Source organism: Pleuronectes platessa, chromosome 23, assembly GCF_947347685.1.
Source record: "Pleuronectes platessa chromosome 23, fPlePla1.1, whole genome shotgun sequence".
NCBI classification, from domain to species: Eukaryota; Metazoa; Chordata; class Actinopteri; order Pleuronectiformes; family Pleuronectidae; genus Pleuronectes; species Pleuronectes platessa.
Genome location: NC_070648.1, coordinates 4,064,822 through 4,081,250, shown reverse-complemented (window position 1 = coordinate 4,081,250; position 16,429 = coordinate 4,064,822). Strand labels below are relative to the sequence as shown.

Sequence of the window (16,429 nt, the reverse complement as noted above, 5' to 3'; positions counted from 1 at the left end):
AACGTTTATTTGTGAGGAGGGGAATCATTTTCAGGGCGCACGACTCCGACTTCCGGCGTCACTGAAATGAAAATCCCCGGTTTCCTCTGCAGCTCAAATCGTGGCAGCGGCAGCTCGTAGAGGCACTTCCGGTGGCAACAGAAAACTGCCACTGATATGTAAAGCAGTGAAGCATCAAAGGCAGCTTGCTACATATCCGGTGGCAGTTTCTGTTGACACCGGAAGTGCCTCTACGAGCTCCCGCTGCCATGATTTGAGCCTGCTCTCCCTGCATCATCGCATGCCCGGGCATTCGTGGAAGAAATGACACTTTTCTCCCCACGAAGCAAAATCGATGCCTCGTATTTGAAACGTCTTTATCCGTGAGTCCGGTACTTTCCTCTTCTGCTTCTCCAGCCTGCGAACAGGCTCCCTGACGCTTCAGGGAAAAGATGGCGGAAGACGAGAAGAGTGGCGAGCCAGCGACAGACAATAACGAGCTGCAGGTTTTCAAGGCAAGTCCTGTCATTTGCTAACTAAACGGAGGTTTAAACCCTCACACAGTGTCTGCAGCTGGGTTGTGTTGTTGAGGGATTGTGTGGCACTTGTTCGTGTGTTGTGTTCCTGTCAGCTTGTTACTATAACAACTGCCATGCTAACTGTATTCCTGCTTTCATCACACTTAATGTAAAAGGTGTAGAGGGGCCATAGATCTTTGAGTGTGCCTCATTCATCGACATGATACTCGTATTCTGTTAATTATGATTATTTCTTACAGTTGGGGTTGCTGTATGTCTGGAGGCTTATTACACAAATGAATATGGGATGGGCAATTTCCCCTGATCAATAGCAATATAACAAAGGTTCAAGATATCCTGATATTTTAGAACAAATTCAAATGTAATATCTGTTGAGATGATAATCGATATGGATTGATTTGAAACATTTATCTTGATATCATTTTTGGCCATATCGCTCCGCCCCCAAATGCTTACAATCATTTATCAGTAGCCTTATATCTATCTTGACACACCACCAGGACAAATACAAGTGAGTAGATTTTAGGAAATAACCCAAGAGAAGGTACAAACACGTGAACTTTGACCAGGGATTCAAACCAATAGCCTTCTTTGTTCAATATAGCACATGGTTGTCCTAATTATTCACAAACTCAGGCGTATGCCACAGGCAGATTAAGCTGTGAGGAAATGTGCCTTTGGTCTATTTTTAATTCCTTCATTCCCCGTCATCCCTCCCTCCCTCTTCATGCTACCTTCAATTACAGGAGCTGGTGGATGAACTGTATAACTTTAGAGACTGCTATTTTGAGACTCACAGCGTGGAGGAAGCCGGACGGAAGCAAAGCGATGTCGCGCAGGAAATGGAGAAGACGCTGAAGAAGCTGGAAGAGAAAGAAGGTGATTGTTATGTTTTAAACCAGCACAACACAGCACTTTCAGTTGAAGAAAACATCTCTGACGCCGACTGTATCTCACGTACTTCTGATCTTACAGATGTCTACGAACACAAAACAGAGTTTCTGCTGCAGAAGGGCCGGTGTCTGAACGTAGCTCCAGGCTTCAGCGCCGTGGCAGAGAAGTGTCTTTCCCGGGCTGTGAAGCTGGAGCCTGGCCTGGTTGATGGCTGGAACACATTGGGGGAGCAGTACTGGAAAAAAGGAGACTTGATTGGTTCTAAGAACTGCTTCACGGGAGCATTGCAGCAGGTAAACTAACCAAAGAGAGGGATGTGTGAATATCAAAAGCCAGGATTGAGAACATTTTCAACAATGTATATATATGTTGCATCTTTGTAGAGCAAGAACAAAGTGTCTCTACGTAACCTGTCCATGGTCCTGAGGCAGCTGCCAGCTGTGAACAGCGACGCACATAGCAAACAGGTTATGGAGAGTGTGGACATGGCCCGACTAGCTGTCCAACTAGATGTCACAGACGGGACATCCTGGTGTGAGTAGAGTGCTCCTTTTGCTCTATGTAACGAGGGACCTGAACAGAGATTAAGATTAAATCCAGAAATTATAACAGTCATCACACAAATGTGACCGTCATGCATGTCATTGAACAAAATTGTATTTTTATATTGTTTTATATAGATATCCTGGGAAATGCCTACGTGTCCCTGTTTTTCAACTGTGGACAGAATCCTCAGTTGTCTCAGCAAGCTCTTAGTGCCTATGCTCAATCTGTAAGTACACACACAAACACAAACACAAACAACCTCACTTTAAATCAACTACTGTATTAATATTTTACTCCTCTACCGTCTTTGTAGGAGAAGGTGGACAGAGCTGCCTGTTGTTACCCGGAGCTGCATTTCAACCGAGCCACACTGTTCCAGTACGAGGAGATGTTCGGCTGTGCGCTTGAAGGCTACAGCCGAGCGGCAGCACTTGACCCGGGCTGGGAGGATCCTCCGGAGAAAGAGAAGACGCTGCTGGAGTATCTGGAGAAAGTCACAGACCTCGTACAGAAAAAGGTAGAACGGGTTGCTCGCCTCATGGTTTTCCAAAAGACAATTAACCTTTGAGACACGTTTTTTCACCACAGGGTGGCAGCACAGTGCAGCCATAGTGCTTGTTTTGGGACTAACCTTCAGTCTGTGTTTCTCCTCAGGGGACAGTGAAGGCACGTCGGTTAAGGAACATGCTCTCTAACCTCAACACGTCGGCTTTGGGTCCCTGCTCCTCCCCTCAGTTCCGTTCCCCCACCGGCCGTGTGGGCAGCCTGGAGCCTCGGACTCTTTCCTCCCTGTCCCATGGCCACAACGCTGGGGTGGCCGCCTTGGGCAAGGTGGTGTTCAGCATGGCCTCTGAGGGTCGCATGTCATTGTGAGTACCGCTTCTTCTTATTCATGCAGGATTCTTCAGACTTTGTGTGATGGTAGAGGAAGAGTTCTGGCTTTCGGAAGTAAAATATGAATTTCTCTTTTCCTCAGTGCATTCGGTATGGTGGACAGCGAGGAGACCTGTATGGTGGTGATGGTTTACAACACAGCGAACAGCTGGGGTGTGTTGATAGGAGACAGTGTAGTCATTCCTGAGCCTCAGCTCAAACGACACAGTATAACACATAAAGACAAGGTCAGTGTTTCGTGCATTTTGTTAGAAAATTGACTGAAAAACATCCGATTGTCTAATTTGACTTGTCGCCTCTCTCCTCTCTGACAGTCGTTTGACTTCAAAAGTATACGAGTGGACTCGCCTCTGCTGCTCATCGTCAACGGAAAGAAACAAAACGTCAACAGTCAGATCGCTGCCTCCGTCAGCTACAAGCCTCAGTGTGAATAAGCCGAGCAAGAAGCAAGAGGACCAATCTTTTTTTTCTTCTTTTTGCTGGAAAAGCAAGGACAGTCTGGATATTTATGGAAGTTTGAAGTCTCCAAAGTTTGTGCCTCTTTTGTGTTTTGATTTTTTATTATGTAAGTTTCACATGGTCTTTAGAGACAACTTGTTTATATTTATAAATATTTCTCTTTTTTTTTGTATTCTGTTGCGCAGATGTGGAGTTGATTTTCTAAATGAATGAACCTGTGATGGCGACAATGTGATGTCAGAATTATGACTTAAGTTTATCTTAACATTCTTTGGGTTTAGCTCAACCAGTTTACCTGCCACTTTGGTGCTGAGCCGTTACAAACTTCACAATTCACACAATTAACTGAAACTATTAAGAAACGTCAATACAAGGCAGTGAAGGAAATGTTTATGCTGACCTTATATCATGTCACCTTACAGTACATGCTTGTCTCTGTATAACTACGAAAATTATCTGTCTACTGCAAGAAAATACAAATGGCAAGTTGGAAGACACTGGCAGGCTGGAGGTGCTCTTTGAAAATACTGTTAATATTGTATTTTAATGACTTCCACTGGACTTGTCACAAATGTAGAAGGACAAACCTTAAAGTGAATCTACAATATTAACCCGACAATTGTTATTGTCTGAAACCGCATCTCAGGCTTAAAATCCATCACAAAAAAATCACCTGAGGCAAAAAACTCTAAACTAAATTAACATTAAACCACAACAATTGGTTGACTAGAGTAATGGCCGTTATGAAACCTGCTCCTCTCAGTGCTTCTTGATGAATGGCCGGCATCGCTCCCTGGTAGGGGAGCTGAACTGGAAGAAAGTCTTGGTTCCTTCTGCCTCCAGGCAGGAGAAGAATCGAGTGTCCACATCAGGGCCCATGAAGTGAAACTCGGGGCTTCTCTGGGGAGACGCTGCTCGAGCCGTCCCTGGGTGACACACAGCAGGTTCAGGGATTGTCTTTCATTGTTGCACCGCATAAAATTCCCTGACATAGACAATCGGCTCATTACTCCCACGGTTCTTCCTTCACGACAAAACACCTACAGCTGTGTCTTCCTTTGTGCCAGTTAACATTATTCTTGCTGAGCTTCCTTCCTCTTCTCATCCATCAGCGTGGGCACAATGTGCCAAGTGTCTTTATAAAAGCATTCAAAGTTTTTATTCACATCTGTATTGGATGAGGTTTATTTGTAATTCTCTACCTGACTCACTGTTTCGTAGTGCAACTGACAGCATCTTTCATTTTCGGCAATTATCAAATATGTCCTTTAGCCAATAAAACCACCAGAAACTGGATCAACTTTTTCCCAGAACACACAGTGACCTCTCTGCTTCATAAATGACTGGATTATTAAATGATGAATTGAAATTGCTGAACAGTGAAGAGTTTTCTTTCAAATAAACATCTCAGAACTGATATCGTTGTTCAAACTTAAATGGGATATTATTTAATAAACAAGTGAGTAAGAAATACTTGTAAGTATCAAAAGTCTTAAAGTTTCCATAGCATTTAAACATGAAGAATTGGAAATATTATAATAATGTTACTTGTGTATGAAGAAAAGGTGTTTCTGGACAGACTGAATTTGTGACCTGATAAACAATAAACTTCTACAAGCCACCTGAAATGTTTTGTTCTCTCAGGGTAAAATGGCATTCAGGCATCTATCAATTCAAAAGTAAAGTTAAAAATTTGTCAAGGTCTTAATCGGAGTAGAAATTTATGACATTCTTACCTGTGATGAAGTCACGATGTCCTGGTTGTGGCTGCCCATCTCTTTCCCCGACACCCACCACCATGTTGCGCAGCCTCAGAGAGTCGTAGAGCCCCTGGAGTTTCTGGTGCTGTCGGTTCCTGTCCATCAGCCGCTCAGACACCTCACTGTACTTCCTCTTATACTCCTCCATCACCTGACGCAAATGTTTATTCTCTTGAGTTTATGAAATTCTTAAATCAGATTTCAGATTATGAAGTTTCTGTCCTATGGTCCTGGGCATTGACACAGGACCAACAATCATTCAATTTAAGAAATATCACAATAGAGACATGTTTTACTCCCATTTCTACTTTTTGGGATAATCTAAGATCAAGAAAAGAGAGATAAAGACTGTAGTCAAGAGTTGTGATTTACTTTCTTCAGGGAAGTGATTTCCCCTCTCATGGCGGCGAGGTCCAGCTCTCTGCTCTGGTTCTGCTGGTTCAACACCTTCTCCATCTGCTTCAGCTGCGACTCTGCCCGGGAAAGACTGTACTCTTGGTACATGCGCTCCTGATGGACCTGTGCACAAATAACTGACAAATTGACGTAAGCAATTCAAGGTCCGCAGTCACAGGTTGGAGCAGTTCATAGACAGAGAGACAGAGATTTGACCTGATAGCTCCAGAAGGCCAGAGCACGGGCACTGATGTCCAGCACGATGTCTGGCCGCAGACCTGCCAGCACCATGGCCTTGTACTCCTCGGAGGGCGACAGCTCCGTCCTCACGATGTCCAGCTTCCCCGAGAGCGCAGAGGAGCAGGCCGGGCAGCAGACAGGAGAGTGGCTGAACTCGCCCGACCCGTGCTTCTCACAGAAGACGTGAGAGCAGGCTGTGACCCAGGCGAAGCCGCTCAGCTTGGTGCGGCACTTTGGGAAGTTGCACAGGAGTGTGTCGTCGCAGAGGGACATGGCTGAGGATCGTAGAGGACAGACACATCGTGAAAAGACTTAATTTGGCTTTTCAATCAACATGTATTTGTGTGATTTCTATTTTGTTAAATTTAGTGAATCAAAATCACTACATTTGGGATTGAAAATAAAAAGTTAATAATGCTCTTTTATTTATGTATCTTGTTTTATAACAAAATGCTGAGTTGATGTAACTTTCGTAAAGATTTCAAGCTTTCCTTCTCTCCACTCATTGTTTTCTTGTGAATAATGTTAGTGGCCATTGTTAACATGTAGAAGCACCATCTTTGAAAAACAACTTTTAAATGAATGAAAAATATCTCTTATTCTAATTTAACTCTCAACCCTCTGAATTGTAATCATTCAAAACTCAATATTTTCAAGGTTATCTACTTATGTATAACTCAAATCTAATTGTCAAAAATTCCCCATTGAATTCATGTAAATAATAAGGCCCTATTACTGTAGTTAGCACTTTGTTCCACTGTTTATATTTGATCTTGTAACTTATTTTAAACATTGCTTATTAGATAAGGAAACACTAAATAGTTCAAACACATCCCTTCGATCTATGACGACGTGTGAATGTCAGTTTAAGATGTATGGCTAATTAGCAAGCTAGCTAGTTTTACATTGACTGCCGTGAAAGGTTAGCAATAGCCTGCTAGCTTATTCATAGTTTCACTAAAAACTAGACACTTAATTCGACTCAACTGTGGAAAAAGACGCTCTGGCTTTTACAACTTATCCGTCTGTTGAGTTTAATCCGACGTAAAAGCCTGAATTTAACTTTTATTTCAGAGTTAAACTCGGGACATGTACAACCTACCTGTTGATGCTAGCTCTTCCTCTTTCAGGTAGCAGCAGGTGACGCTGGAGGAATGCTGAATTCTGATTGGCTGATTGCAACTAATAGCAAAAATAACTGAATATAGTTATTTCAGATTTATATATATATATAAATACAAAGACTTCTTCAGAATAAATTGTCCTATAAACTACCTTCTTCAGAAAAGTCTGCTAACACTATTGGGACCTATTTGTCCTAGTTATAAAGATATCTTTCTACTTTTAAAATACTTGTATTCCTCTATCTGTCTTTTCTGCTTCCTATAGTTTATACTTCCACTCTTGTACATTTGTACCTTTTCAGTCACATAAGAACTGTACTTCTACTTCTACAACTGCAGATTAATATCTACATCTAACACATACAATCGCCTTATCTTATGGGTTAAACTACAAGTAGCCTTGTGGCCTATATGAAATTGTTGAATTTGATATTTAATAAACTTTCTACATATTAAAAGTACATTGATGCTATTGTGGCTTTTAAGCAGATGCTGTAAGTAAATAGTAAAACTAGGCCGACGGCAACTCTTTAAACAGTTGCATCTAAAATAATACTTTAATACTTTAAGTTCATTTTGTTGACAAGTCTTTTTTAGTATGCTTTCATTTAAGTGACATTTTGAAATCTGGATTTTGACTCTGATTTATATATTTTACATTGTGGTATTGCATGTTTCCTTGAGGAGATTAAAACCACTTCTTTGACTTTGGCCTTACCTCCAGGATGATGTAGTTATTGTTTTCCATTTGTTTTCTATGTGACGCTAATTAGCTTGAGTGAAGTCGGACACTTTGTTAAGCCCCCCCCAGACTGTAACCCTTCAGATAAATATTCCCACAACTCAAATAAAGCCCTGTTTTCTTACCCGCGGCCTCTGAGTGGATATATGTATAATGTGAGACACCAACTTAAATATGGCCCTTCTCCTCCTCCTCCTCCTCCTCCCCCCTTTTCTCTCTCTCTCTCTCCCTTTTATCCATTTCTCCACGTGGTACAGGAGTAAAGGCAGGGGGTGAAAGAGGGGCATTGTGCTGTGCAGCAGTGGATCCGGGGGTTCATAGTGCGAGAGGGGAGATGCTCACTCAACTGTGTCCAGCACTCCATTGTCAAAGATTCCCATCTATTCTCTGCCTTTTAAATAGAGCTCCAGTGTAAGATGCTTTTTGGGGGGGGGTGGGAGGGAAGGAGGGAGGGAGGGGGTTTATTATGCGGCTGGCGATAACACACGAAATACATGCATGCATGTGTGGATGCTGTGTGGCCCCACTTGCAGAACAGCAGCCACTCACTGCACTGTTGTTGATAATTGGCCCTATAGAAATCAAAGCGTAGAAATATTGCCTGCACACGCCACGTTCGGCCAAATAACAGCTGGGATCATGGATTTTTTTTGGTGACTTTTTGCAAATGGAGCCGTGCACCTGCCAGTCAATTATTATAACCACATGATCTTTGATAGGATTATAGGCACAGGACACCTGAGGGGCCCTGAACAGATGTCACCTGTTAGACTTCCTACATACATGTTGCATGTTGATTTCCCCCCCTGATGTGTTTTACCCTGGCAATGATTTAAAACATGTATCACATCCAGCAAACAAACAGTCAATTCTTATCCCCACTTTTAATTGGTTTCCCTCTGCGTCCAGCAGCTTTGACACCTCATTGTCATATTGGAAGTTTATAGCTGCTGTGAGTGTGTAAAGGCAAAATAAAGCTGGGCAGACAGAGAAAGAGAGAGGACCGGGGAGGCTGTGTTACACGCCATTGAAATGCAAATATCAGTGAGGAACAAGGAGTGGTTCTGTGTGTATGAGTGTGTATGGCGTGTGTGTGTGCGTTCGTGTGTGTTTGCGTGTATGTATATGGTGTGTGAGAGTGTGAGTGTGTGTGTGTCCTGTATGTGCATGCAGAGCGGGGCAGGAGTAGGAGAGGAGGGGCGCAAATTGGACAAGTTTTTTGGGGGAGAAGAGACTTTAGAAAACAGCCACACACACACGGGAGATCCATCTGACACGGTGCAGACCTGCGGATTTCCACTCACCTTTCTGAATCCTCTCTGTCGCGCGTCTCCCACAGCCGACCGCTCACTCGACACTTTAATAGATTTGATTTAAATTTCGATTTCATTATTTTTATGAAAGGAACTTTTTTTTTTGTGGAACTTTGGACGCGCGGATGCTTCCAGGAGCGCGTTCCAAGTGCGCAAAAACCCCGTGTGCCTTGTGCCATTCGACCCACGGATGCCCCCCTCTCTGTGTGACTGAGTCGCCGTGAATCATGTCACGCCGGAAACAGAAGCGACCCCAGCATCTCGTTAACGCGGACCTGGGTGGCCCACGGCTGCTCTCTCACGGTAAGAAACGCCGCTCTACGTGCGCGCATGTGTTTTTAGCCTTCGATTCATTCAAAGGGAAGCTGCGTGTCCAAGAGAAGCGTGCATGTGCATTTCATTCGGAGTCAGAAAGAAACTTCACAGAGAGTCAAATGTTTGGGGGGGGGGTTGTCTTGCATGTTGCGTGTGTGACTGCTTCTCTTTGGTTTCACGCAGGCCCGTGCGTGGCCACATTCCTGCAAACGCACCTGATTTAATGCAATTTTAAAAAAGAAGTTTGTCAACTGCTGAAGCCACCATCCTGGTTTATTCCCCCACAGCTATGGGGCCCACTAAATGGAGGCCGTGGGCACTTTGGTCGGGCCAATAAACTTGTCCCTGTGAAGTGAATGGAGGAGGATTAACTAACATACATCTGTGGCCATTTTCATGTGCGGGGCGTCCTCCAGGAAACCAACAGGCTGCTCAGTGCTGACTGCTGGAGGTCTTTGATTAGCATAGAGCTCCCTCTTATTTGTTAACAATAAGGTGCACGGGTGGGGGGAAGGGAAGACAGTGTTTTTGGTCAAGATTAATCTTCCACCCTGCTATTCTCTTCTTCTTTTGCTCTTCGTCCATGCTTTAGTTCCTCATGCACCCCTCTCCCCCCCCACTTTCCACCTCCTCAATACCTTCCTCCCCCCTCCTTTCTCCCTCTTCCTCCCCCCCTCCAGCCCTATTGACTGTATACTCCTTCACAGTTGGGGGTTGGATGTGAAAAAAGATTGAGAGGGGATAGAGAGATTGCTCTCGCACTTGTACTGTGCTGCAATGGGACGTAGCTGCAAGTGCATGCATGTTAGAGTCTCTGCAGGTAAACTTCCACATATGAAAGTGGAAGTTTAGATTTATTTATGTGTGGCCTGCAGGTTCAGGTTTGTTTATAAGTCACGGGGAAGGAATTTCACTGAGGTACAGTCTTTCATTCCATCACTATATCACTCCAGGAGGGAATAGTTAGTTTGTCTCTCCATTGTTGTTACCCTCCCCCCTCTTTTTCTTTTACTCTTTCTCACTCTGTGCTCAAGATTCTGAAAGAATTTGACCCCTGAGCGGCAGAGGTCAGATTAGTTGACCAATCAGAGTGTCTGGACAGTGCCCAGAACCCTTAGCGTGGCCTGACCCTTGACCTCCACTGTGACGTAAGGGGGGATGGGTGAATAGGGAGATGAAAGACGTAACTGCTACAGGGAGGGGGTGGGTTAAGAGGGGTTATGGGTTGTCTTGGTGATGCCCATTGTCCTCTAAAATGTGTTGCCTTAGCAACAAGGTGGTCTGTAAGCTTTTTTGTGTGTGCAAGATGTTTGAGGAGTTTTGCTGCGGAGAACACAGATTGAGACGAGACATTACAAAGACTCATAGACTGCAGAGTTTCTGCCACTTGTTTATTTGCTTGTTCAAGGCCATTTCCTAGCAGGCATTTCTTGTGAAGGTGAAACAGGATCTTCTGGTTCTGCACACAAATCTCTAAACTAAATTTATAAACAGCAGCTGGAAACAATTATTAAGTTTGTAACCGAGGCAAAAAGTTTAAAAGGTTTTGCGCACTTAGTTATTTGAAAACATCCTGCATATATTGTTCATGCAATGAAACACGCAGGTTTTCACAGTTTTTTTTTTTTTTTTTTGTCAATCCTCAGATGATCACCTGGGAATGAAGTCACCGTCCACATCTCTGGGCTCTGAAGTGACGTCATCAGGATCATCGTCCTCATCCCCCACCTCTCTCCAGGACTGCCAGCCGCCTCTGGCCCCTCGCCCATCCCCCGGTGGGCTCCACGCGCCCTCCTTACCCAGCGAGAGCTCGCCTCCTCCCCATTGGCCCAGCCACATCGCCCCCTACACCACATCCCTCCCCAACACCCACTCTTCCCTTTCCCCAGACTTCCCTCACCCCTCGCTGTCTTCCCAGACTCACTCGCCTCCTCCCCTTGGTCAAACCTCAGGTTCCCACAGCCTGTCCCACCAGGGAAACTCTCACTCCACCATGACCTCCCCACCAATGGGCAGCTCGGCCACCACCACTACCTCCTCCTCTTCCTCCTCCACATCCTCTCAGTTTGCGATGGCTGCCCGGGACAGCACCAGTCCAGGTCAGCAGCTGTCCTCCATGTCTCCGGGGCTGCAGGGACAGCTCCAGGTGCCTCCAACCCTGGCTGTACTCCTAGAGGAGCTGAGGGTTTTACAGCAGAGGCAAATCCACCAGATGCAGATAACAGAGGAGATCTGTCGGCAGGTTCTGAGGCTGGGAGGGGCTGTCTTTGGACAGGATGTCAACGCACAACCCAATGGTTCAGAAAGAAACCAGAAGTCATACGGAGCAGTGTGTTCATCACCAACACACCCTTCCACTGCTACTCCAGTGTCCACAGCCTCATCATATTTGACAGGCCTTCCATCTTCCCTCTTCCCCAAGTCGGCCATCTCCAAATCAGGTGCTTCACACGTTAATGGCAGCAGAGCTTCATCCTCCCCTACCACTTCCTCAATACCTTCCTCTTCTTCCTCATCTATTTTGTCCTCTATCGGCTCGTCTGTTGCCTCCTTGCACCCACTGTCCTTATCACTGGGCCTAACGCCACGCTACCTCCATGAGAAATCGTCGAACACTTCCTCATTCAGCCACAGCAACAGTGTCAGCTTCCCTACTCCTCCACTTCCCACCACCAGCCTTTCCCAGCAGGAGCTACAGGCCAACGCCGCTGCCGCCTTAGCTGGACGCCCTCAGCATGTCTGCCGTTATTGTGGGAAAGTGCTGAGCAGTGATTCGTCCCTCCAGATCCATCTGAGGTCACACACAGGTGAAAGGCCCTACCAGTGTCCCGTCTGCTTGAGCCGTTTCACAACCAGAGGGAACCTCAAAGCTCATTTCCTGCGCCACAGAGAGCAGAACCCGGAGCTGTCCCTGTCCCTGTTGCCCCCAGCCCTGTCTGAGCAAATGCTGGCTCCTCCTGTAGCCATCCAGAGAAGGAGAAAACGGCGGGCTGATGATGACGAGCCATTTAATGCAGTGAAAGGCACCGTTCCCGGAATGACAGAGAGCATGTCTTTAGGATTCCTACCCGGTGCATCCACTCGGCCCTCCCCTTCCTCTCTACCTCTGCCCCCAACGGTGGACATGGCACTGCTGTCCACGGCTCATTCACTGCTGCAGCTGAACAGAGCTTCAGCTGCAGCCGCGGCTGGTGCATCAGGCACTCTACTGTCTTCCGCTTCCTCATCTTCCGCCTCCATGGGAAACCACTTTAAAGGTGTAAAGCAGCAGCGTTTTGATGAAAACACACCGCCTCACTCTGCCCTACATACAACCTCCCCATACTCCCAGCTGGCCCACCTCCCTAAGATACTATTCCCTGGAGGTACTTCCCCTCATCACCTTGCACTTCTGAGGCCTCCGGGCCACCCATCCAGCGCCCACCTCACTTCTCATCAGCTACCCTTCCCCTTTCCACCTTTCCCCAAACCATCAACCTCGTCTCCCTCCTCATCCTCTCCCGCCACCTCTGCCCAGACCTCTGACACCTCCAAGTTGCAGCGGCTGGTCCAGAAACTCGAGAAGGGAGGTTCTTCCTCCTCTTTCTCTGCCTCCTCTTCATCCACCGTCGCACAAACACTTGCTGAAGCCAATAGGGACACATATGGTCATGACCTGACCACCACCTCCAATGCCTATCGCAGGGAAATGTTGGCCGCACTCGGCCTGAGCCCAAGTACCACTATTGCAGGACTGGTGACCAGTCAGGGCTATTCAGGTTCGGGCACATCAACTACCACCACCGCCCCATCTATGCCTAGTACCCAGGTTCCTAACCAGTGTGGTGTCTGCTTGCGTGTCCTCAGCTGCCCCAGAGCTCTGCGTTTGCACCAGGCCACACATCTGGGAGAGCGTCCATTCCCTTGTAAGCTGTGTGGACGCTCCTTCTCCACGAAGGGTAGCTTAAGGGCTCACTTGGCCACTCATCGTGCAAGACCGGCAAATGCCCGTGCCCTGAACTCCTGCCCGCTGTGCCCACGCAAATTTACAAATGCCTTGGTTCTTCAGCATCACATTCGTTTGCACCTGGGAGGGCAAATACCCCCTGATGAAGACATGCCCCCTGAAGATGGTGCAGAAACAGAAAGTGCCGTCTATGATGATGGAGAGAACAACGCCATCGGCTCCCCATCTAAAGGCCCACAACTCGTTCCCTTGGCTTTAACAATGGGCTCCAAGTCGTCAAATGATGTGCTCAAGTTAGGGCCCACCTCTAAACAATCCACAGCTGCTGATGTTACTACTGTGAAGACAGAGGAAACTGAGGCCTCGACACCCAGTGTTAGTCCACCCATGACCCGTAATCCCCCCACAGCAGGAGCTGAAGACCCCCTGCGTCTGGGAGACAACGCCCCAGCTGATGGTGGCATGAACAGTCCAGAGGAAGGGACCCACACTGACCTGGGCAGCAACAGCCCTTTCAAAGCACCCATAGCTAGCTCTCAGTCAGCTGTGATGAATGAAGATACAGAGGCAGATGACACCCCTCTTTCTCTCTGTGTCTCGAAGCCTCGGGTAGGAAATGATACACCGCAGAAAGAGGTCGGTGTTGATGAAGCCAACGCCACAGACGAACCCACAACTGCCACGGATTCTACCCCAAAACCCAGAGCTGCAAATACCTCACCTGCCCTCATCCCTCCTGCCAGCCCCAAAGCTGTCCCAGAGGGAGACAAGGCCTGTGGAAGTGTACCACAAAGCCCACAGGAGGGTAAAGGGAAGGGGGAGACCACCACGCCCAGAGAGCCTTTGCCAGAGTTGGATCCAGAGGTGGACAAAGACTCTGCAGGGGACGAGGGTAACAGTATTCCAGAAAAGCCTTCAGCGAGCCCAGAGCCCTCTGCCCCAGCAGCAGCACCACAGAGCCAACCCCCCCGCTCAGACAAACCCTACAGCTGTACCCACTGTGGAAAGGCATATGCCAGCCGGAGTGGACTTAAGGTAAGAGTCAACAATGCGCTTTAGTCTTAACTAAGTGATTTTGATCTTGTACCTGGCAGATATTTAAATGTTTTAATTATTTACATTTGTTATACTTTTGGACTTGTGTGTAAACGTCTGTTGTATCTTTCCAGGGACATATGAAGACTCACCCTGGCTCCTTGACCAGCACACCCGCCCCTGCCCAGACCAATGACAATGACATTGCAGAGGATCAGAGCTCACATTCAACCAATAAGAACCCAACAAAGCAAGATGATAAGCAGGGATTGGCTGAATCCCCTAAGAAGGGTGACAGTGCAGATCCTCTACCAATCAGTGTTGGCGCTGAAGTGGCGGACGAGCCTATGGATGCTACTGTGTAGTTATTATTGTCGAATGGCTGCAGTAAGATTTTAAAGGGTCCTGACAAGGGAATGTATTTTTTGTTTTGTTGGATTAGATTTTGTTTTTAGAGTTATTAACTCAAGATCCTGTGTACCTTTTTGTGTTAGGCAAATAGATCTAGTTTATATTGTAGTACCATTACAAGAGACTTTTGAATGTAGTATTTTAGGTATGTTTTTTTGTATTTCAAAGACCACAGTGAGGCCTTATCTTACACTCTTACACAGCGTTGTCATGATGAGAATACATTTTTTTTTTTTGCTGACACCTACTTCAGCCTGAAGCTGATTTAAAAACACACACACAGTGGAGGGTCCAGAGTTTTACAAAAAGGAACTCCATACCAAAACAGGCCAAATTAGAAATGGCCAAAGTTTGTAAATTTGAGCTGCGGTTGTGTTTTATGCCTTTTTGTTGTTACTTTCTTCTTTTTTTAAAATGTGATGCTGCTGAACGCATGTTTCTGATGTGCGTTGCACTGTGAGCTGCACTGCCGAAACATCCACTGGAGCAAACGCATGCTAGCAATGAAGATAACCAAGATGATGATGATGATGATAATAATGATGATGATGGCGATGATTGTGTTAGATTATCAGTACTGTATCTACAGCTGTACACTCTCCTAGCAGCTAATGACCGTATTCATACTGATGATTGTAAATGTTTCTATTTGTTGTTGATCTGCAGCGTCACGCCGACAACAAGGATGAGCCCCGTCCGTTATAACCCCCCCCCCCCCCCTCCTCTTTACCCGCCCCCCCCCCCCTCTCAAAGCACTTGAGAGTTTTCATCTCCTGCAGAAATTGTCTGCACTCACCGCATTCCTGCTTAGCCCAGTTTAGGATTTGCATGCTTTGCTTTTACCCTGTGTAAACCCCACTTGTTAAACCCAAACTTTTTTTTGTTTGTAGCAATGACACAGTATAAGTTCCCATGATTCCCGAATGTGATGTGTAAAAGATAAATAAAACAATGGCGATGTGAAGAGGAGACCTGTGTGTTGCTCGTCTGTGGAGATTTATTTTCCTCGAATGTGTGTGGGGGGTGCAGTCGGAGCCTGTGAATTCAATTATCTGCTTCAGTATTCTGTTTGCATGACTCGTCCTCTGTGTGCGCCTGCATGTACGCTCAGCTTTCCCATGTTTGTTCCAGCTCTGGGATTCGGGGGAGTCCTTTGTCCTGGGACGCTGGCGGGCTGTCTCTTAATTCTGCCTTTTTTTTTGCCCTCAGTGTCTTTTTAATATGTTTCAGTTCCCCAGTACTGTGTGTGTGTGTGTGTGTGTGTGTGTGTGTGTGTGAAAAGGATAATCAGAGCCTGTATGAGTGTGATTGAGGGTGCAGCTGTAGAGGCCGCCACCTCCCTCCCTCCCCTCCCTGTGTCATACTCTCTTTCATACGCACTCTCTTTCATTTTCTCTTTCATTTCTCTCCCTCACTCTTTCTACTCACCCCATCACCCCTGTACTCCCCCCCCCCCCCCCCTCTCACACCCCGTGTAATGAGCTGACACACAGGAAGCTCTAATCCTCACACAATGCCATCCCTCTTCCCCCCAGAGTGACTGGGAGCAGGACAGGGGGGCAACAAGGACCAACCTGGCCCAGCTGTCCCCAAAATGGCCGCCTTTAATCCCCTCCAGTTTTTTAGCTTACATGGGGCTCCATGAAAACCATGACAACCAGTAACCCAGGACAAGAATGGCCAGGGCAGAGAGCAGGACAAAGGGAGTGAAAGGAGCCATGTGTGAGAAGTTTGTCCACATGCGTTCACCAGCAACAAGGGATGTGTCTCAATCAAAAAGGGACTTAGAGAAAAAGTACGTCTAGTTAATAGTTTAGGGAAAAACGTAAAGAGGGC

General features: G+C 46.4%; 3 protein-coding genes across 3 annotated transcripts; 2 read left to right on the top strand and 1 right to left on the bottom strand.

Annotated features, from left to right (window-relative positions):
• Window positions 1–81: 81 nt before the first annotated feature.
• ttc5 (tetratricopeptide repeat domain 5) lies at window positions 82–4,683 on the top strand. The gene is made up of 9 exons (XM_053415978.1): window positions 82–494; window positions 1,265–1,397; window positions 1,494–1,705; window positions 1,796–1,946; window positions 2,093–2,184; window positions 2,272–2,475; window positions 2,613–2,827; window positions 2,935–3,079; window positions 3,167–4,683. Exons 1-9 carry the CDS (start codon window positions 432–434, stop codon window positions 3,284–3,286), a joined length of 1,335 nt encoding a protein of 444 aa, XP_053271953.1. The 5' UTR covers window positions 82–431; the 3' UTR covers window positions 3,287–4,683.
• On the bottom strand, window positions 4,049–5,980 carry LOC128430049 (E3 ubiquitin-protein ligase CCNB1IP1). The gene is made up of 4 exons (XM_053415980.1): window positions 5,684–5,980; window positions 5,444–5,590; window positions 5,048–5,222; window positions 4,049–4,237 (listed from the first exon to the last, which is right to left on the bottom strand). Exons 1-4 carry the CDS (start codon window positions 5,978–5,980, stop codon window positions 4,071–4,073), a joined length of 786 nt encoding a protein of 261 aa, XP_053271955.1. The 3' UTR covers window positions 4,049–4,070.
• Window positions 5,981–9,113: 3,133 nt separating this feature from the next.
• Window positions 9,114–14,547, top strand: si:ch211-212k18.5 (sal-like protein 4). The gene is made up of 3 exons (XM_053416554.1): window positions 9,114–9,189; window positions 10,848–14,182; window positions 14,317–14,547. Exons 1-3 carry the CDS (start codon window positions 9,114–9,116, stop codon window positions 14,545–14,547), a joined length of 3,642 nt encoding a protein of 1,213 aa, XP_053272529.1.
• Window positions 14,548–16,429: the final 1,882 nt, after the last annotated feature.

What these genes read in the sequence shown, in the direction of transcription:
- ttc5 (XM_053415978.1), top strand. Translation starts at nt 432, where the DNA reads ATGGCGGAAGACGAGAAGAGTGGCGAGCCAGCGACAGACAATAACGAG. An exon ending in TCACGGGAGCATTGCAGCAG is followed by an intron (nt 1,706 to 1,795) that starts GTAAACTAACCA and finishes GCATCTTTGTAG; the next exon opens with AGCAAGAACAAAGTGTCTCT. An exon ending in TCTGAGGGTCGCATGTCATT is followed by an intron (nt 2,828 to 2,934) that starts GTGAGTACCGCT and finishes TCTTTTCCTCAG; the next exon opens with TGCATTCGGTATGGTGGACA.
- LOC128430049 (XM_053415980.1), bottom strand. Translation starts at nt 5,980, where the DNA reads ATGTCCCTCTGCGACGACACACTCCTGTGCAACTTCCCAAAGTGCCGC. An exon ending in TGGCCTTCTGGAGCTATCAG is followed by an intron (nt 5,591 to 5,683) that starts GTCAAATCTCTG and finishes ATTTGTGCACAG; the next exon opens with GTCCATCAGGAGCGCATGTA. An exon ending in AAATCACTTCCCTGAAGAAA is followed by an intron (nt 5,223 to 5,443) that starts GTAAATCACAAC and finishes CATTTGCGTCAG; the next exon opens with GTGATGGAGGAGTATAAGAG.
- si:ch211-212k18.5 (XM_053416554.1), top strand. Translation starts at nt 9,114, where the DNA reads ATGTCACGCCGGAAACAGAAGCGACCCCAGCATCTCGTTAACGCGGAC. An exon ending in CCCACGGCTGCTCTCTCACG is followed by an intron (nt 9,190 to 10,847) that starts GTAAGAAACGCC and finishes GTCAATCCTCAG; the next exon opens with ATGATCACCTGGGAATGAAG. An exon ending in CCAGCCGGAGTGGACTTAAG is followed by an intron (nt 14,183 to 14,316) that starts GTAAGAGTCAAC and finishes GTATCTTTCCAG; the next exon opens with GGACATATGAAGACTCACCC.